Raw genomic sequence first — 22339 nt, 5'->3', positions numbered from 1 at the left:
AGGAGTTAATCTACTTTCCTCAGCATTTCGCTGTGTGATAAAGTAGGGCAGGGGGGTGGGGGAGTAAAAAGATCATTGTTCTGGAGTGGCAGATTATTCCTTTATTTCATTCCTGTTGGGCCCTCCCCTTTAACCAGTGAACAATCCCCAGAAGAGCTTCTGCTCCAGGAAAACCTACATTTTTAATCTCTTTCCTTCATTTTATCTTAATTGCTCCAAAAAAGAATCGAGGCTAATGCCTCCTAACTCCTCAGGAGTTAAGTGAATGGAATTTTCTTGCCTGCCGTGTTCCCAATGGTTAAGGCGGCCAGAAGTCTAGCTGCCTGGGATGTGGGCTTTCGTAATGCTATAACTGACATTGCTTTGGGTTAGCTATCCAAGACTGTACAGTATAATAAAACTTCTTCCCTTAAGTCAAAATATTATATATTGTGGATCATGGATGTTTAAGCTGAGGGTGGAAATCTTTCCCCTTTGAGTAAAATTGTAGGACCATAGGAATTTCCAGCTAAAAGGGCCTTGACCAGACACTACAGTTCAAATCCCCCTTTACTGACATTTTTCCCAAGGTCCTGCTGTTAATTAAGTGGGTATGACTAGAGCCATAGCTAATGAGAGCCGAATGCTGAGGGAACACCCCCACCGCCCCCCCCCACTGATTTCCATTTCTACCACCCCTTCCTCCACGACTGTACGTCAGAAGGATGTGACATCACACTTATGAAAGCTGGGTGGTAGCTATGGTAACAGGCACACTCAGGCCTCTGTAGCTTCACCAGATCTTTCTGTAATGTGGGGCCACTGCTAAGATATCAGGGTGACTGAATTGAGGGGAACAAGGACTCCAAGCCTGAATCTACCTTTCACATGGACCCTGAAGCAAAGGTTATCCATGGGTGTTGAAGAGTTGGTTGCTAAGTCAGAACAGCATCATGCTGGGGCCTGAATTTTACTCACAACTCTTTGAGCATTATTCCAGAGTTGTACCTAAAATGTGTGACGTCTTCATTGAAAAGGTCCTTGTAACTGTGGACTCACTATTGGCAAGCAGATGCTATTTGTTGGTCATCTGTATATTGAGGAGTTGAACTAGATGGTGGTCATATTGGGCTCACTTTTCTTCATTTGTGGATGCTCAGATGGTCGTTAGTGGCAACCTGTCAGTGAACTTCAAGTCTTTGACGTAGAGAACTACTCTGTCCGAACTTAGCACTCTTGTGGCCAGCAGCCTTGCTGTGTTAACCGTTTTAAGTTCCTAAGGTACACTTTTGATTTTTAAAAAGCACTCACAATACTAGTACTTGATGTTCCAGCTCAGCTTTTATAATTATAATGCATAATAATAGTAATTTCAGAGCAGAAATTACATCAGGTACTACACAAAGCATTACACCTACCAACCAAGCAATACATAGAAAATAGCAGAAATGAGAGCTTAAATATTAGAACTCAGAGCTAGAATGGCCTGTTAAAGAACCCATAATCCTTAACTTTTCACTACTGATGCAGGAACTGTCAATTTCATAACACAGACATAGATCTCAATTTTCAAACCAATAGGCTAGAAATTTAAATGGAGCCATATTTAACTTATAACTCAACAGAGTTGAATATGGAGTGAAAAATAATGCTGACATCCCAGCACCTTACCTAGGTACACTAGGACTACCATTAAAACCAAACTAAAAAAAAAAAAAATCAAGGTAATCATCATTAACAACTACTGTCACTCACTAAGCCCCTGTACTAAGTACAAATACTGTACTAAGTACAGTATTGTTTCTAATCCTTACGAGAAGCATGGCAGTGGGCGTTATTAATCCTCCCATATAGAGATGAGAAACTGGGTCAGTGGGGCAGACATTACACAACCAGAGCATGGCCAGCTGGTGTTGATTCTCCCTCTGTGCCACAGTATCTGCTTGCCCTTGAGGTTGCAGAAATACTGTAGGGCAGCTAACCCAGCCCGAGGAAATGTGGGAGGAATCTATGGGTGGAAGAGGCATCATGACCACCATCAAAGTTAGACAGGGTGAGAATTGGTGCCACGGTGTCTGCACATGACACACACTCCCAACAGCATTTAGTATCACCTAGTGAGCTGCTCATGGAACATGCTACCACTCACTTGCTTTGTGATGAGCCAGGAAAGAAATACTTCCATTTCTCTCTCATGCTGAGAAAGTAAGATAGCTGTTATTCATTCCAGTCTCGCCAGTCCTAGACAGAATGGGCTATTTCCTGCCACTGGCAGGAGCAGCAGCTGGTTCACTTGGCTTCTCTGGTGCCTATCACTTCACTTTCACAGGGTCAGGAGGAGCGAATGTGTAATCTACATCTGGAAGGAGATTATTTTTGGTAGCTCACCTTCTGGAGTTGTTGGGGACGGTCCATCATCCATATTACAGAAGTAGCTCAGAATTCAAACCACAGGAATAACCACAAATGGCCACAATACCTGCTGTTCTCTGTTTGCCTTTTACCAGAGGTAGAGTAGAAATGGGTAGTTGCCAGGAAGAGTTATGAAAAAGCCCCAATTATTTCAAGTACTAGTAAGCCACTGTATTTTTGCCATGGCTTCTTACTGTGACTTTAAACCATTGAAATTTACATTAGCACTTTTAATGTATGATAAGTAAGTGTTTCAAGAAAGCTGGCTGGAGCCAGGGCAGTGGTACTGGCCCGTTAATACCAGCAATTCCAGAGACAGGGGCAGGAGGATCACAAGTTCAAGGCCAACCTCAGCAACATAGTGAAACCCTGTCTCAAAATAGAAAATGAAAAGTTCTGGGAATGTAGTTCAGTAGTAGACACCCTTGAGTTTAGTCCCCAATCCCCAGTACAAGAAGGAGGGAGAGAGAGAGAGAACAAACCAGCTAGTATAGACCCTTATAAACACATTTGTCTTATTAGAGATTAAATTTGAAATTCTTCCTTAAGTTAGGCTTTCTGTGAATTTTTCATACTCCTGTAACATCCTGTCACCAAAAATAATTAAGTCCTTTTTTGGTGGGAGGAGGGGGGTGGTACCAGGGGTTGAACTCAGGGGCACATCCCCAGCCCTGTTTGGTATTTTACTTAGAGACAAGGTCTCACCGAGTTGCTTAGCGCCTCCCTTTTGCTGAGGCTGACTTTGAACTCCAGATCCTCCTGCCTCAGCCTCTGGAGCCACCACCACTTTAATGAAAAGGCACATGAGTCAGCTAAGTTGTATAAAGTTCACAGTGGTCAGGGCTGCTGCTCTGGTATTGTGGAATTCATTAGTATCAATTTTACCTTTAGTTTACATTGTTATTTTTGTGCGCATGTGTGAACTTTTTAATAAGCTGTGAAACTCATTTTAACTGGTTCTGGGAGAGACAACAAGCCACAGTTTTCTCAATTATGAAATATAGATAAGACTTTTGTACTACCTACTGAGTGGGGTTTTGAGTCTTGAAAAAACTATTGTTAATACTTAGCATAGTACTTGGATCATACCAAGCTCTCAGGAATGGCAGCCATCGTTATTATTCTAATGGTGGTTATTATTATTCTAATGGTAGTAATGTTTTATGATATCCTCACAATAATAGATTTCAAATGCTAAAATCCCAGTTTCTTCCTGTAGCATGTTTTGTAAAGAAAAGAAATTGTTTTCTGGGTTATTTCTTAATTCTCAATCTCAATTTCTCAATCTTTTAAAAACTTTTAGTAAACACCCAAAAAATCAATAACCCTTACATGTTATTTGAAATTTTAAAATAATGGTATAACCACAATGGTAGCAAGTTTGTAAATTGCTCCTTCAGAGGACTCCTTTCCCAGTGCATCACTTTTGTGTAAAAGGTGCCCTTTGATTTCCAATATCCTTCCCTCTCTGAAAAGCAGAGTATGTGGAAATTTCAAAGGATACACAGCTGACCCAGGATAAGCTTTATATTTGCCAAGCCAGTGATTCTGAACCGGAACCTGTTTTCCACCCAGAGCCCATAGGGCCAAATCTGAAGACATTTCTGGTTATCAAAATAGAGAATGCAGTTTGGGGGGAGGGGGATGATGTTACCATGTAGAAGCCAGAGATGCTGCCGAACAGCCTACAGTGTACAGCAAAATATTATCCAGCCCAGAATGCTTCAGTGCCAAGATTGAGAACCCTGCTCAACCAAGGGAACACCCTTTGGCTAACTGAAAGGAAACCTTCCAAGTAGATTTTCAAGTCAGATGTTTGAACCCATAATGCAATTTTCCATAAGAAGGGTATAACTTATGGTATGGTTTGTTTTCAAAATTCAACCATATTAAGGGCTAACCTGGGAACTACCACTTTGTGTGTTTCCTTAGAAAGTTGTGCTCCCTTTTGGATGTGAGCCCATACAGCTTCAGTGTTAGTAGTAAAAAGAACCCTCCAGCTCTATCTCCAATACAGATAACAGCAGAGATTCCCAAAATGGAAGTTATTCCGATGAAGCAAATATAGGGTGCTCTTGTTTGGGGAGACTACCTGTAGATACCATCAGAAAAGTCTATTGCTAACCCACATGGAACTACATGCTTGGCACTTTTTTAAAAAAAATTAAAAGGACTAGATCAAATTAGCTAGAGGAGCCGATGTTTCCTTTTCCAGAATGTAAAAAGGCTTTAGGTTCTTTTCAGATATTAATACCTTTAAGCATAACAGAACTGCAGGTTCTAAACAGCAAAATTTTTCCACCCCCACCTTCCTGAGCTGAAAGCTGAGCTGAGCCTGTGTTGTCCCAGGCTACCTCTGCTCCACATGACACAGAAAATAGCTTGTTCGAGTTGCCCTGGTATTCTCTGAAGAGGTCTCTTAGGAGGCGTGGTGGGTACAGGTGGGAGCGTGAGAGCCCTTAAAGCTTGTGGTATTTACAGCCTGACTCTTTGCAGTGGCTTCAAGGAGCTGTCATCTCCTGCAGAAGCCTTGAAACAGGTGCAGCCATGCAGTACTAAATTTGTTTTCAATTCTATTTTGTAAAAAGGCATGGATCCTTTCTCTGCAGTAGTCTATATTTCACATAGTGCAAAACATGCGCCACATTTATTGGCACAAACACCATTTTTTGTGCCAATTTGAAGAATGTCAATTTAGTGTGAGAACTCGTTCAAGTGAATATTCTGTTCATGTTTGCATAAACATGGGTCAGAACTCTCACCACCTGAATATTTGTATGTACGTTGATTTCAAGAAAATAGCACATTTGTTATGGTAGATTGAACTCTCCTCCTTGGAAAGCCAGGGTTATGTGTAACTTAAGAGTCCAAGTATCTAAAGGAGATTGTGAACAGAGTTTTAATCTGTTTATCCCACTCCTTGGGGATCTAGATAAACCATGCGTTGGTTTGTTTATACATTCATATTCACCAAGTATATGATATCTCTGAGGACAAAAATCCTTTCCTTCAAATAAGTAATTTGTGGAAAGTTCTACGAGCTTGGCATTTGGGCATACTGTTAATTTTCAATGCTTAGTGATTCTCCAGAAAAGCTGGGACGATTTAGGATTCCAGTAAACATGGTTTTTGGAGAAAAACTGATTGCAGAGTCTCTGTATAGTCTAGACTGTCCCTGTAGTTCTTCAGTTCCTGTGTGTGTTAGTTAATACTGCTCATTTCTATGCAGCAGTAATCTGATCAGAAGTTGTTTGCATAAGCAATAGATAGTTCTGCTGGTGCCATATATTGGTTGCATATTGAGTCACAGTAACCCCTATTGCACAGAATTTCTTGCTATTTTTAAGTTTAGCTGCAGCCATGTGATGCTATTAATCTTTTTGCTAAAAGGTCTATCTGACACTGCTCTATTGGTATCACACTGTGCCATAATGTGTGCAGGCCACCATGCTGAGCACATTTATGCCAAGTTAGTCACCTTCCTGGTATGGGACAGAGCTATAGCTTCTCACAGAGACATTTGGCAGGGAAAGAAAGCTCTAGAACTATGTCCATAGAGAGAAACATTATTTTGAAAAGGAGATTATTTTTCATTATCTTGATTTTCTTGCATTCATTAATGTATGAATTGCCAGTTTAGGCTTGCCTGATTTGATGAATTTCAAGGAGTCTAAAAGTGAGTCATAAGTTAAATTCATTTTAAATTTTGTTGGATTCCTCCAAATCAACCTTCCAAAGGTTTGACCAGCCTATCTTCTTCCTGCAATGCCTGGGAGTATTCTTTTCCCCACAGTTTCAGCAAGATAATGTGTAATCAGTGACCTTATTTTAGCAATATGAAAGGTCAACTTTACTTTGACGCCTTTTAATTTTAATTTATTTAATCAGTAGTAATCTTGTATACTTTGACACCATTTGTATTCACTGTTTTGTGATTACCTGTTCATATCCTTTTCCCATTTTATTTTTTTTCACATTTCCCCAATTCTCTCTCTTTTTATATATATATATATATATATATATATATATATATATATATGTATATATATATATATATATATATATATATATATATTTGAATCAAATGGGGTATAATTTCTCATTTTTCTGAGTGTACAGGTTTCAGAATCACATTGAGGGGAGGGGAGGGGAAGAGGGGATAAAAAGGGCAGCAGAATAAAATAGACACTAGTATTGCTATATGTATATACGTGACTGTATGACCTTTTCCCATTTTCTTCTTTTGGGTTTTTGTCTTGACTTGTTTAATTCACAGGAGTTCTTTAAATTTTATAGTCATTAAATATTTGTCTGTCAAATATCCTAGAATTTTCTCCCAGCCATTTGCTTTTAGCTTTTCTGTAATATGATGTTTTATAGTGCAAAAAAAATCTTGATTTTGGAGGAAATCTGGATTTTCCTATATAAGCTTCTGAGATTTTTTTTTTTTTTAAAGGCACTGAGGATTAAACCCAGGAGCACTTTACCACTGAGCTACATCCCCAGAGCACCCCCCCCCCTTTTTAAATTTTGTCTTGCTAAGTTGCTTAGGACCTCTTTGAGTTGCTGAGGATGGTTTCACTTGAAGTTGGAGATTTTCTGGCCTCAGCCTCCTGGGGTGCTGGGATTACAAGCATGCACAACCATGCCTGCACACTTCTGATATTCTTCAGATGCTTAAAAAAAGGTTTTTCTATCCCAAATTTATAGAAAAATATAATCTACTTTTAGTTTCACATTTGTATCTTCAGAGTACTTGAAATTTGTTATACATTTCATAAGATAGGGGTTGACCTTTAGTTTTTGTCAAGTGACCAGACTGTTACCCCAATAGAGTATCCATCCCCACTCATTTAAAAAATCCCTATACTTAGCTCCATCTGCTTCCAGACTTTCAGGTTTTCCTCACCAACTTAAGCAGGGATCAGAGATAGCTTTCTTGGGGGTCTAAGGGAGATATGATGGTGGGGTTTGAACTAGGCTAATGGGTCAGGCAGGGACTTGACGCAGGGAGGTAGGAGAGGCAGAGAGGAAGTGGGTGGGAAGGTCCTGGGACCCCTTTGGACAGGGAATAAGACAGGTCTGTCTGGGAAAGCTCATGGCAAATGAGGTACAAAGGTAGAAGGGGCAGCTGCCCTTCTCCTGGATAAATAGAGAGCTCCCATCTGGGACTCTCCGGTGACCTGGCCCTGCGTTCCTCTCCAGCCTTGTCTCCATCCAAGCCCCCACCCCTCAGTTTTACACGTGGTTTGTCAGCTGCAGCAGCCCCCATGTGTTCCTGCTCCTGCTCACAAGCTCCCTCCCTCCCCATCCCCCTCTGGACTAGAGCCCTTGTGTTCCCATCCCTCTTCTCCCTGCAGGAGCTTAGGGCTGCCCCCTTCTGGGAGGCCCCTCCCCTCTCCCACCCCATCCTGGTGCTCTCCCCCAGCTCAGGCACTAGACCTGGCTGCCAGAATCTGTTTCCCTGTTGGGCTGGGTGGTTTCTGTAGTCAGAAAATCGCTTCTTAGAACTCATCTTTGTACTCTGATCCTCTAGCGTGGAGCCTGGTACACGGACCATTTGTTCAGTGATATCCATTGACTGAGCGAACAAGATAAAAAAAAAAAGATCGCTGCCCTTCTAAAAATGTCAGCTTTGTTGTGCAGAATAGCGGGGGCACCGCAGTTACAGCTCAGACACACATCTGCAAGGAGAGATTGTCCCCACCACTCACATGCAGGGGGTTTCTGGGGGGAAGACTGACGGATTCCTGGGTGATCTCGGGTTATGCAACAACGCACATGCAGTGTTTAGTATGTGCCTCACCTTACAGCAGTGGGGAGAGAAGGGGTGAGGAAGTTCCAAGGGACATTACAATTTGAGCAAGGCATAGGAAGTGAATAAGGAGCTGGTGGGAAGAATGCTTTACATACAGGTCTACCTTGTTATATTCATGGTTAAGTCTACCTCTTTTATTTTGCCTCCAAAATCGTCACCTCCAGAACTGACTTGGCATGAGCTGCTGACAGTTCAGGTATTTATTTGTACAGAAGCAGTGAAGCTTCATGAAAATTCAAAGCATAGCTTTGACATTCCTATTCAGTTATAGTTTAAACTAGTTGGGAACATCAAGTTGTATATACTTGCTTCATGTGGGTCAAGTCTCATGGCAAGGTACTTTTAGACTGAGATGCATGTCCTCAAAATGTTCCTGGCTGGGCAGGTACAGTGTGGAGATTCTTCTTAGTCTGCCCCAACCTGGTGGAAGAAGACCCAGAACAGAATGTGGGATATCTTACTAGTCAAGTTTTCAGAGCTCTATGCAGTAGTAGAGCATGCAGAAATCTAGTTTTCACTAATCCAAAGGGAAGCTGAGGCTGAGAGAAAGTATTTAGAGCCTTAATTTCTAGAAAGGAATGAATGTATGTATCAGCATAGAGAGACAGACATGTATAACCTTTGAAGTTGGAAGGTCAGAACTCTATAGTTTTTCTGACATAGTCCTTGGATGTGCATGTGTAAGTGCGTGTGTGCATGTGTGTGCGCGTGCTGTACTTGTTTTGCCTTCTGAAAACTTTAGACTTGTTTGATGGTCTGCTAATAGAATCTGTAGTCCAGGTCACATACTCATTTCACCATATCACACATGAACAGAATCCTAAATGGCATTCATAATACCTTAATCCATCAAATAAGAGAGAGAGAGAGAGAGAGAGAGAGAGAGAGAGAGAGTGTGTGTGTGTGTGTGTGTGTGTGTGTGTGTGTGTGTGTTCTTGAGGAATCTAGTAAAGGACTGAAAACTGAAGAGTTGTTTCAATGCCTTTGTCCTACATTAGAACAAGAAATTGCTGGCAGAGAACTGTGATTTCAGCCATTTGACTAGGGTTTTGGTAATAACTGTTGTAGGATCATAGTATGTGAATTCATATTTGTCATGGCTTATAGTGAAGTTAAAGATGCATGGCTGGTCTTCAGACTTTAAGAACAAAAGAGAGTAAGTGTGGGATATAGTATCTAAGAAGTGTTATTCTAGGGATCCACAGTCCTGGGCTAAGAGTCAGAATATGTTCCCCAAGTCATTCTTCATCTGCCAGACATCTCACACTCTTCCCAGAATGAACCATGGGTATTGGCTAGTTAGACTGAGTTTGATTCCAAACTATGTCCTTTTTAACACTGTAACAACAAACTTTTAAAGTATCTACAAGTTGCTGAGTTCAACTGCTTGGTTCCAGGTTAGATACAGTTCCACAATTAAAATCATCTTGGAAAAGAACTATGGAGGTCAAGTTCAGAAACATTTTAAAATATTCAGTAGAGAAAAACATCCATACCTTGTAACCAGTATGTATTTTTGTGTTTTCTTTTTCTCTAACAATTAGATAAAATTACCATTAAAACTGTTATTCAGACATAGGGGAAAAAACTTTTATGTTTCTACCAGATGCTTCTTTTATTTAGTGTTCTCTTCTACTTTTCTTCTTTTCGCCCAAGAATACACCACTGTGTCCTTGTGTTTACAGGGTTTCTCCATAAAACGGTTTGGGGAAAAGGAAGAGATAAGCAAATTGATCCTAGTCATTCCCCACAGAAGTAACTGCACCTTCTCAATGTCCTGCACCCTATTTCCTACTTTATTTCCCAACAAAAGGAGGAAGATAAATATGAGAAATTCCCACAAGTCTAGTCTGTAAATCTCTGGAATCCAGTTCCTTCCATATAGAATAAGCTTTCCATCAACCAGTGTGTGTGTGTGTTTCCCATTCTTGCCATGGTCTATTTTATAAAACGTGCAAATATAAAATAAGACAATAGTAACTTCCCTGGCCCAAGTCATGTATATTTGAATTAATCTGCAACTGAAGAATCAAAATTGATGCTCAGGGAAGAAGAGCTGTGGAAAGCTCACCCATGAATGAGAGAGAATGTCACAGTCTAGATACTGGGTCTGTGTAGCCTTCCCAAACCAGTGTTGTCTATTCCTAGGGGCAGTACACTGGCTGAATTGTTGGAAACATGTTACTGAGGGATGCCAGGAGCCACTCTTCACTGACGTCCTTTCAGAAGGCACAGTAATGTGTCAACATCTACCAAGAGGCCTCCTGCCAGGTTCACCACAGCCAGTGAGCCAATAGCACAAGTAGCTACAGGAAGGTACCTCGCTGCCCCTTTGAGCCTCTTCAGGAATGTCCCTTGGCACAGAGGACATTGGAATAGAACAGGCCTTCTGTTGCTGCATTCCACAGTTGTATGAGACCCTGGTCACTTACGTGCTTGAGAGTTTTTTGGGTTTTGTTTGTTTTTTAAGCATGCTGATTTGGGGAAGCATGAAGCTTTTAATTAGAAGTAAAAGTCATTGTCATAAGGGAAAGAAAGAAGTAAAATAAAATGCAGAGTAGATACTTTTTTAAAAGCTGTGGGTTAAACTGTCACGACTCTCAGTAGAGGTTTCTCTGGTTGGCTCAGGGAATTACAGTGCTCTTATCAAGAAATATGTGCCTGCTCCTTAGAACTCCCAAGAGGCCTGGTTGTGGAGACTCCTTGCTCTATAGGACAGCCCAGGGAGGTAGTTGGATTTCATTTCTCACTCAGCCCCAAGACCCTGGAAGTAAACCTAGTGTGGTGTTTCCCAGGGGTCTCCTGAGCTGCCGGTAAACTAAGAATGAATGGAGAACGTCCCTGGATTCAGAGCCTCACTCCCAAAGCAGCACAAGATCCTTTCCAGGGAGGGGATGGAAGAATTGCATTTTTCAAAGTGCATTCTTTCTTGTCAGGCTGATTTCCATTGTCATGGGCCTAATTTATTTGCAAGGCTAAAAGCAAACCGATAGGAATTCATACCCAGCCTCTGAACCGTCACATTATCAGCCTGTAACTTGAAGTCGTCTAGAGTCTTCATTGCAGATTGTCAAAATTAATGACATAAATTGTGTTCCAGTTAACTGAGATTGTAGAAGGATAAGATCAATCTCAAATATGAGAAACCCAAGTAAACAATTATAATTGATTTACTCCCGATTCGATATTGAATCTTAAATGCTTTATATTCTGAGAGGCATTAAAATCCTCAGGGAATATGTATTCAGTAGTCATGCTCACAGGCAGTCCAGAAAATCAGATGCTACGGTTAAGGAGTTCTTTTCTAAGAGCCATGTTTTCCAGATCGTTCCTCTCCTTTTCCACTAGGATGTGGAGTCGCACCATATTGTGTGGTAGTGAAGAATACAGCCTTGGGACTAGAGCCCTTGCCTGGCAATGCGTGGGGCCTTGAGTTCAATCCCAAGCACCACAAAAAAAGAAACAAGAAAAAAGAATACAGCCTCTTCACTGAATACACGTTCGCTCGTCTAGTTTTTACTACTTCCAAACATGTAGCCTTGGGAAGACTGTTTAATGGGGGCCTTGTTTTCTTTATCCTATAAAGTGGGGCCAGTGCTAGCATCGCCTCACTGAGCAGGTATAGAGATGAAACGAATTCATACGTGTCACTGGCACATAGTGAGCACACTGAGCCAGTGTCCCTTGTAACTGTTAGGAGATGTTTTTTGGAAATCCAGTGTATGTCTGTAGTAACGGGGACTCTATGTCCTTGGTTATCATCTCTTCTCTCCTGACAGGAAAGTGGCAGATGCTCAGTGGCGGCCTCCTGAACATCACCAAGGTGTCCTTCTCAGACCGCGGGAAATACACGTGCGTGGCTTCTAACATCTACGGCACTGTGAACAACACGGTGACCCTGAGAGTCATCTTTACCTCTGGAGACATGGGCGTCTACTACATGGTTGTCTGCCTCGTGGCCTTCACCATCGTCATGATCCTCAACATCACCCGCCTGTGCATGATGAGCAGCCACCTGAAGAAGACCGAGAAAGCCATCAACGAGTTCTTTAGGACAGAAGGTGCAGAGAAGCTGCAGAAGGCCTTTGAGATCGCCAAGCGCATCCCCATCATCACCTCAGCCAAAACCCTAGAGCTTGCCAAAGTCACCCAGTTCAAAACCATGGAGTTCGCCCGTTACATCGAAGAGCTGGCCAGGAGTGTGCCTCTGCCCCCCCTCATCATGAACTGCAGGACCATCATGGAGGAAATCATGGAAGTGGTTGGGCTGGAGGAGCAGGGACAGAATTTTGTAAGGCACACACCCGAAGGCCAGGAGGCCACCGACGGGGATGAGGTGTTCACCATCCCCAACTCTCTGAAGCGGAGTGACTCTCCCACTGCGGACTCGGACGCCTCCTCGCTGCACGAACAGCCTCAGCAGATTGCCATCAAGGTGTCGGTTCACCCCCAGTCCAAGAAGGATCACGCGGACGACCAAGAGGGGGTACAGTTTGAGGTCAGAGATGAAGAGGAGACAGAACCCTCAGCCGAGCGTTCCCCGGAGACCGCAGAACCTTCTACAGATGTCACATCCACCGAGCTCACGTCCGATGAGCCGACACCCGTGGAGGTGTCAGACCGAGGCCTGCCACCAGCTCACCTGGAAGTCACAGAGCCAGCCGTGACACGTGACAAAAACACCTGCATTATTTACGAAAGCCATGTCTAACAGCAACTCCGAAAAGCTATGCATATCGAGAAAATCAGGGGCTGCTCCTTGTAACACAGATGTAGTTCGCACTTGCCGCTAAGCCTTACCAGGAGACTCATCCCTGTAGGTAGGAGTGAGACCGTTGGAGAAGGGGAGACAGCTGCGCACAGGTTACGGGACTGGCACCTCCTCCGTAGAAAGGATGCGAGAAAGATCAGGGTGCAGAATTGATAAGGGTCACACAGAAGGTATCCGTCCCTGTGATATGAATTTTAGAATGGGCCATTTTCTGCCAAACCCCTTCATTGGCGATGCCCTTCTGGCAAAGAGTACACTACTGTAAGATATTCCCGAGTTCCAGAGCTCTGTCCAATGCATCGGCATTGCTTTTCCTTTTAAAAATTATAGATCTGCTGCAATAGCAAACGCACGTATACATGTGTTTGTTGCACTTTCTTCTCAGTTTTATTTATGTTCACTGTTCCTTTATGACAGAGTAGTTGATATTATATTAATACTAATTGCTCTTTCTGATGGAGTCCTCTTTATCACCTTCACTTTTATTTTTCTCCAGAAAGGTTTACCTCAGAGGCTTTGGTATCAGTCACCGGTTCCAGGACTGATATCTGCAAGTCATTTGTGATGTTCCAAAGTAGTTGCTAGGATCATTATTATTATTTTTTTTTCATTCCCCAGGTCTGTTTTCATACTTTGCTTTTGTTTGTTTGTTTCCAATGAAGCTGCTCTAATGAAACTGAGAAATACTTGGCCCCAGAATCGCACTTTAATAGTCAAATAAAAAATGTGTTTACCTGTCCAATTCTGAGAGCCTTTTGGGGAACTCAACCGAGGTGTGGAGGGAGATTGTAAAAGGTTAAATATACCCACTCTGCTCATGAAAACTATTTACACTGAAGTAACATCATCCTCCAAACCAAGACTGGTTCTTTTACCTGGAAAATGTATCGCTTCCAAAGACGGAGGCATTTCATGAATTCCTATAGGTCATAGAGTCTTGGCATCTCAGAAGGGTTTGCAGGACCACGCACTGTCAGTCAACTAAAACACTTGACTTAGGGCAATAAATACAAGGATCTATGAAGTGCATAACCAGGTCCATTTGTGTAAACGACCTACTGACTTCCTGGTTCTTGAAAGGGAGAGTGAATGACTAGGGTGGTGGCATAGAGAACCATGCCATCAAGTTTTATGCCAAAATTATTGAATTATTAATCCCACACGACAGTGTGATGTTATGGAAAGAAGATAAAACTAGTCATCCAGAGGCTTAACATTTCCCTGACTGTGCCAATAACTGGCTGCCTGGCATGGGGCAAGTCTGGGCCTCACTCTCCCTGTCTGTAAGAGGGGGCAGACTAGATGAGCTCCGAACGCCATCACTCTCTCAGAGACCAATATTAACATCTTTAGTATTTTTCACAATTACTCTAAAGATTTTTTGCTTTCATCCCTGGGTTCTCCAAATATTTTTATGCTGCATTACTCAAATAAAGAGAATTAGTTTTGAAAAACCATAGCATCTTAAACAAATTGTGGAATCTCTCCTCCCCCACCCCCCAAAAATCATTAGGACCACTTCCATAATTTAGATTCAGTCTTAGGATGGTATTTTACTACATCTTCATGTAAAGCAAAGGAGTCATGGCCGTATCAAGTGTGATGAGCATCTGGGGCTGTGAAGTCAGAGGTTAAAAGGGCCACAGTGAGAGAGCAGACCCACATGGTCTTCACTCTCACCATCTGGGGAAGTGATCTTGGAAAGGTCCCTTCTTCCTGGGTTTAATCTTTTTTCATCTGTAAAACATGCAGGCAGTATTCAGTGGTCCATTACATCCCTCAAGTTCAAACAGAGTTTTATGGAATGTTTTCAATCCTCAGTAATCCCCCTTGCACAAGAAAAGAACAAATGGGAGCAAAAATGGGTGCATGAGACTGGATGCTCTTGTGATCCATACTTCACCTTAAAGGTGTCTGGCTCTGTAACTGAGGTCAGTGGGCATGGCTTTAGGAGAGATCTGGATGATGGGTTTATTTATAGGTAACTGATATGGAAGGTGATCTGGCAAGGCACGGTTTGACCAGACATACCTTTAAAGGTCACCTAGTTGGAAGCATCTTGTGGTGGGGGTGGGGGTTCACCTAATGAAATTAGTAGTGAGCAGTCAAAAGACCATCATTCCTGTTTGGGCTATCTGGATTATGGTTGGGTTTTGTTCTTGGGTTTTTTTTGTTTGTTTGTTTTTTGTTTTTTTGCCGATTTTTAAATTTTTTTTCATTTTACACGTACAACGACAGTAGAGTATATTTTGACAAACTTACATGGGGTATAATTTATTCTAATTAGGATCCTGTTCTTTGGTTGTACATGATGTGGAGTTTCACTACTGATGTATTTATATGTGGACATAGGAAAGTTATGTCGGATTCATTCCACTCTCTTTCCTATTCCCATCCCTGGGTTATGGTTTTGTTTTTAATTTGCAGGTTAGTTTTTTGTCTCCCCTTCTTAGAATATAAAGGTTTCCAATTGTTGTGGAGATTAACAAACTCTTACCTTCAAATTATAAGCCCAAAATAGCATCAGAGACTAGGAAACTCATCTGTGATGTCAGGTGAACTTGTCCCCATTCTATCCAGTTCTCATTCCACCAAACCCCATGCTGATTTCCACAAGAAAACCACGGAAGGCATCCATTCCATGTAGAGATTGATTAGGGATAATAAACTGGGCAGCTTTTTTTTTATGAAACAAGAGCTGAAATGTGTGACCAAAGAATGTTTCTGGAATGGTCTGGTCTCTCTTCTTTGGACTGGTGGGGCAGGAGTGATATAGATTTTCACAACTCCTTCTTTAAGGCATCAAAATGCTCTTGATATAACAGCCAACTTACAGGGAGCTTGGCTGATAATGAAAATTTCTCCTTCCAGAAATCCTATACGGTTCCTCTCCATCCTACAGCATTCATGAAATGAGAGAGGCCCTTATGCTAGAATATGAAATGTAGACCTCATGACTTTTCAAAAATAAAGTGAACTGTCAAGCTTCTTAGGAATTCTTAGAAGTGTGGCTGAAGTATTGTACAGACACACACTCATACACTGGACTTATTTGAGCAATTTTAAAATTTCCAGCGCTAAATCCCAAGCCATGTCCTCTGGGTCTTATGTAGTCATTCTTAAAACCAAACAACTTCTGGTTTCTGAGTCTTCTTGGTCATATCCTAGCAATTTTTTTCTTGAACTTCTAAAAAGTTCAAGATATGTGTGCATACTTAATTCACTTAGATGATCTATAAACTTGGATGGTATTTATTCTAAATGGGTACAAAGCAGAATTTTATATGGGAAATCTATGTAATTTATAATGGTTTTCTTTTTTATATTATATTTTCATATATTTAGGGCACATCTACTGCTATTCTCATCTTTTTGTACATCATACTTGACAAAAAGAAATACTTATACTTGACTAAAATCTCTAGGAACCAAATGTGATGTATGTAAAATATAACATAAAGGAATCACTCTAAAATTGCCTGAGTGTTCTCACCTACCACATTGTCGTGCCATGTCATTATGTCCATCTCGTTGGGGATGCTTGTAAGCCTTTCTACAACTAAGGCTGAAAGGCCCAACATCCCACACAATGGATACTGGGATTCCCTTCCCTCGTCTTTTTAATTGTTTGGCTCATTTTCAATTGCACAAGTCTGAGTGTTTCAACTTCCTTTGGAAGGGCACATGTGAGATTACAAAAAAAAAGCAACTTGACAGGTAGACTGAGTGCATTGGATCATGGCTATGTAAATTTTTTTAATAGATAGCATGTTTTAAATCTAATGCTTGGGTTGTTATTCACCAGTGATCTAGGATCTGCTCTGCTCTGTAGCATGTGAAGAAAATGTCAGGCACAGAGAACACCTGCATGTTTTGAACAGGGACACTGACCATCCAGTGAGCTGCGTGCAATGCAGCCAACACAAACCACCTCGACTGTAGAAATACCAGCTCCTGCTGCTGGAAGAAATATTTTAGGAAGGCAAATCAGTCACCTTTCAGCATTCAAAATATGGTGTATCAGTGCTAAAACGTAAATGGCAATCCCTCTGCTTCTGTTAACTGGAGATTTCCTTTCAGTGTTTTCAATTGGTAAGAAATGGAACATTAAATTATATTTCAGATAATGTTTTTTTTTTCTCAGCACAATTCAACTACTATCCTTTACCTATTTTCACCTATTCTTTTGGCATTCCCCAAAGTAATTCCTATTTCTAGTCTTGCTTTTTAAGCTAACTTTAAATATCTACCAAACCTCATGGTATATTCACCCATATATTTTGAGCACCTGTTATCTTCAAGATATTGGTCACTTCTACATTCACCTATTCATTAAAAAAGAAAACCCTCAACATAGATAGCAAAGTTAATCTTCCTAATGACATTTTTATAATTATGTTCAGTGATGAGCAGGTTTGGATTAAACAGATCAATTGTGGGGGAAAATAATCAAATAGAACAGAATTGCTTATTACATTTCCCAAAGAACTCAGTGTTTACCTGTTAGACAAGAAAATATGTGAGGATGATGACACTCTTTAAGTGACTGTTTTTTTAAGAGGTGGAATTTATTAAGGGGCTAATGCTAAGAATCTTACAATCAAAATGAAAGCTATTAAAGGAAATGTAAAAATAGAAGTAGTTCTAAGAATATTCTGGCATAAATTATTTTCATTTGACCAGTGATAAAAGCCTCCCAATGTAACTTTCCAGCACCATGTAACAGCTAATAATGTTATGATCAAAGAAGACGCTTTCACCTGTGTTTGGGTTGCTGTATTTCAGTAGTTCTGAATGTCCTTTGTTAAATTGGAAAATAAGATGAAAAAATGTGGGCAGAAATGTCAATCTGATGATTATGTGAACTATAAAATGTTCACTTTTAAAAATCTATTAAGGATGTAAACAAATGACTAATATAAGTTGTCATTACTGTAGCAAAAAAAAAAAAAGATCTATCTTGTATCTTGATTGTTGCTTTAATAAAGGGTTTGCACAAGTGTGTGGAATGTGTATCATGTCCTACCTGAAGGGCATGTCGTTGTAGCCTGATTTACTCTTCCCAGGGATATGAAATCTGTAGTGGATTCTTATCCCCACTTTTGGCATCTGCAGTACTTCTTGGGAAAAAGAAAAAAAAACGAACCATTTTTCTATGTAAAACTGCAAAATTACATCCTACTTCAGAAGATTTAACTCTTTCCTGACAAATTTCAAAGAGATTTTTATCTAAATCACAAAATCATTTGTAGCACGCAACATCAGACTTGCTCTTAAGATTGCCAAAATGACTGGGAAACTCTCAGAAGAGTGCACAGAAAGAGAAGGTATCAGGAACAGAACCACCATGGATTACCTGAACAACACCAAATCAAAGGTTAAGGCCAAGTAGGTACTTTGAGGATCAGTGAGCTGCAAGAGCTTGATTCCTTTTAGAAGAGGTGAGTGTCCTGGTGGATGAGAAAGGAGACTTAGCAAGTGAAAAATTAACCAAAAGGACAAAGTCGGTATTCTTCTGTAGAGCACACCAAACAAGCAAGCAAAATAATTGAGTGGTTTAAAAAAAATTATATACACACACAGCATTCACATATATATATAATTTTTTTTTTACTTGAACATCTTGCAAGTGAAATCCTAAATGGGGAACTCATGTAGTAGACTATTCTGTTGTTGATAGATTTTTAAGTGCTGAGTCAAAAGTCTTAAACACTGTCCCTGGGTCTTTGTTGAGCTGGGAACCTAATGCACTCCTTGACACAAGAAAATTGTCTGCTTTACTGACAATACATACTAAAATCATATCCATATAAAAGGTTGGGCACTCCTGCTGCTACTACACTAACTACGTGTACCACTGGGAAACAGGAGTTTCAGATGGTTTCTGCTGATAGGGATGTTGTATTAGTCTTTTTTTTTTTTTTTTTTTTCATTACTATGATGAGACAAGCTAACTTTGTAAGGAAAAGAGGTTTATTTAGTTGACAGTTTCAGATGCCAAAAGTCCAAACAGCCAGGCAAAGCCTCTTGCCAGGGCTCCCCTTGGTTGCGTCCCTCCATAGTGGATGCCAACATTAGAATCCAGGATTGCAGGTGAGAGGAAGAGATCAAATCTTGAAAGGGCCAGAGAGGGATGAAAGCCCCACCAGTCCTTACAGGTGGCTCATGGACCTACCACTGGGTCCCGTCTCAAAGGTCCCACCACTATACTGAGGACCAAGCCTCCCTCATGTGAAACTTGGGGAGGCAAATCACATCCAAACCATAACAGACGTTAAAGCCAAAATCAGGTTCTTTCTCCACCTCCCTAACACATACCCAAAGCCTAAGACTCAAATAAAAGGTGGTTCAAAAGCCAGAAAAAAAAATGTATATACAAATCAGCTGATTCATTACTTCAGTAGATTAATGTGGTAGGTTTTTGTTGTTGTTGTTGTTCAATCAGGGATTGAACTCAGAGGCACTCAACCACTAAGCCATATCCCCAGCCCTATTTTGTATTTAGAGACAGGGTCTCACTGAGTTGCTTAGCATCTCGCTGTTTCTGAGGCTGGCTTAAACTTGCGATCCTTCTGCCTCAGCCTCCTCAGCTTTTTCACTGCTGCAACAAAAGGACCGGACCAGAACAATTGTAGCGGCTGGGATTACAGGTGTACGGCACTATGCCCAGCATGTTCTTGTGTCTTGCTTAGTTACTTTCTCTTAATTCTCTAATGAATTTGAGGTGATTGGATTAGGTGTATTTTACTATCTATGAATTCTTTGAAATTGGTAATTGTTGTGTTTCATACAAAGACACAGATTCTCAGTAACCAGACTATATTAATCATAACATTCTACACCCAATCATTTTGAATCAATGAAAAATTTACAGTGTGATTATAAAAGCAGAGCAGTTGTAATGGTTTATCTGCAGCTAAAACTGGAAGGCTTTCTGCTCTAACACATGAATATGACTATTACTAACTAAAGAGGGTGAACTGTGGACAACAAGAACATGGGAAACAGTGTGTTTTCTTCAAGTCCCTACATATGCATTTGGATTTGCCATTTTAGATCTTTTTCTTTGAGACTTTTTAATTTTTTATGTAAAAATACAAATTAGAGTTACACACCTTTGAACTATTTTCCTTTTTCATTAAACATCTAATTCACCAATATAGAAAAATTCTGATACGATTTTCCTATTTGTGTGAGCTCTAAAGAGGGTGGCTATGCTTTATGACCCCTAAATTAGATTCGGTCCAATACCCAATCATAAAAGTGTCTCAATCAATAACAAAAATGTATACATATTCGCTGCAATGGTCTGAGTCTAGATGTGTATGTGTATGTGTGCACACGTTTTCATACATGGACACAGCATAATTTGGTAGATTTTGTACCACAGTACTTCCCCCTTATCCTCCTCTTCCCAATCCTTTATCTCCTTCCTGGATTGGTCTCCCTTTTATTTTCATGAGATATGGTGTTTTAGTCAGCTTTTTCACTGTCATAACTAAAGGACCAGAACAGAACAATTGTAGAGGAGGAAAGGTTTATTTGAGGACTAAAGGTTTCAGGAGGTCTCAATCCACAGACAGCAGGCTCCATTCCTCAGGGCTCAAGGTGAGGCAGAATATCATGGTGGATGGAAGAGGTTCAGGCCATGATCAGAAAGCAGACAGAGAGTACACGCTCCAGATACAAAAAAAATTAGACCCTTATCCACGCCCCCAGTGAATCAGTTCCTCTAGTCACACCCTATCTGCCCCCAGCCACCATTCAATTATCCCATCAGGGATTAATCTGCTGATTATATTATGCTGTGACACAATCCTTTCTCCTCCAAACCTTCTTGCATTGTCTCACATGTGAGCTTTTAAGGGACACCTTATATCCAAGCCATAACAGATCCCTTTTAAAAAAATTTCCTCTCTCCACACATGAGAGAAAACATTTGAGCCTTGACTTTCTGAACCTGGCTTATTTCACTTAGCATGATGTTCTCCAGTTCCACCTATTTACCAGCAAATGCCATGATTTCATTTATGGCTCTTATGGTTGAATAAAACTCCATCATGTGTATATACCACATTTCTTTATCTATTCATCAGTTGACAGGCACCTGGTCTGGTGTCATAACTTGGCTATTGTGAATGACACTGTTAGAGACATTGGTATGTACAGAACACACTTTTTAAAATCGGTAATCTGCTTAATTAGACAAGTGGAATTTATTTGGAACCAATTGTAATAAGTATGATTTTCCATAAAAATATGTGCCAATTTATCCATTTCTTGGAGCTTGATTTCCCAGCACTTTAGAATGGCTTGGACAATGAAGATGGGGGTAGTTTGCAGAAGAGAGGGGACATTCACACACTTGAAATCCTAGAGAATTCTTGAGAGGCCTTGAATCTGAGGTAGCATTAGGTCAGAGTGTAGGAACTCTGGAACAGCCGGTTCATACCCTAAATTGCCCTTGCAGCCAAGACAGGCAGAATATAGAAGAAAGACATAGTTTCTACATGTCTAACCAAGTCTCAAGGAAAGAAGATTACTCCCAGATCCAAAATGTCTAGTACTCACCACTGCTCCAAAGTCCTACAACTGAGGCTTACAGAATGGAAGAAAAAAAAAATCTTGGGTAGCTGGTGGCTGTGGCACATGGCTGTATAATCCCAGAGACTGGGGAGGCTATAAAGGACTGGGTAAAACACCTGTTGGTTAAATCTCCAATTTTTTTTTTTTTTTAAAAAAGAAAAAGTCATGGGCAAAAACACAAACAACCTCTGTGACTCTGGTGGTCCTCACATTCTTGTCCTTGAATAAGACAAGATCTAACTTTAACTACTGCATCATGGCAATAATGAGATATCTATCAATTCTGATATTACATTAAGAAAGCATTACAGGTCTCAGTGAGAGCCTAATGCCAATTACCATCTCAAGTACTAAAATTAAGACAACTGGTCACAGTGTTGAGAGAAAAGAGGCCTGATCCAAACCCAAGGAAAGTGCAGGGGGCCTATTCCTGCACAGAATCACTTGATGAGTCTGCAAAGGTCCTCATTCAAAGCCCTTGAAATGCCACAATGAAGGATTCATTCCTCTGAGTAATATTTTTATTATGCAAATGTCCTAGGCCTGTGATCATCATTAACTCTTGTCAGGATCCTTTGTTCCTAGTATGAATTGGTTTCATGTTAATTCTCTACCTGACCCACTGAAATGTGAGCACCTAGAGAGACAGGACTATTGAAGAGGGCAGAGGAGAAATCTTGACTCCCAGCAGATGGGCAGGACTGGACTGGGTGGAGGTTCCTGAGTGGCCAGATAATACCGTGAGTGCTGGCTGGCTTCCTGCAAGACTGAGG

General features: G+C 40.9%; 1 protein-coding gene across 3 annotated transcripts in view; it reads left to right on the top strand.

The window, feature by feature from the left end:
* Positions 1–17984, top strand: part of Mfap3l (microfibril associated protein 3 like) — a 41788-nt gene extending 23804 nt beyond the window's left edge. For all 3 annotated transcript variants that reach the window (XM_040293791.2, XM_005325504.5, XM_040293795.2), the window contains one exon: positions 11989–17984. In XM_040293791.2, coding sequence (XP_040149725.1) covers positions 11989–12920 — 932 coding nt within the window. In that variant the 3' untranslated portion in view covers positions 12921–17984. The remainder of the gene's footprint in view (positions 1–11988) is intronic.
* Positions 17985–22339: the final 4355 nt, after the last annotated feature.

This window comes from Ictidomys tridecemlineatus, chromosome 14 (genome assembly GCF_052094955.1).
Source record: "Ictidomys tridecemlineatus isolate mIctTri1 chromosome 14, mIctTri1.hap1, whole genome shotgun sequence".
NCBI lineage: Eukaryota > Metazoa > Chordata > Mammalia > Rodentia > Sciuridae > Ictidomys > Ictidomys tridecemlineatus.
Note: the sequence above shows the minus strand (reverse complement) of the source record. Positions and strands in the feature narration are given on the sequence as shown.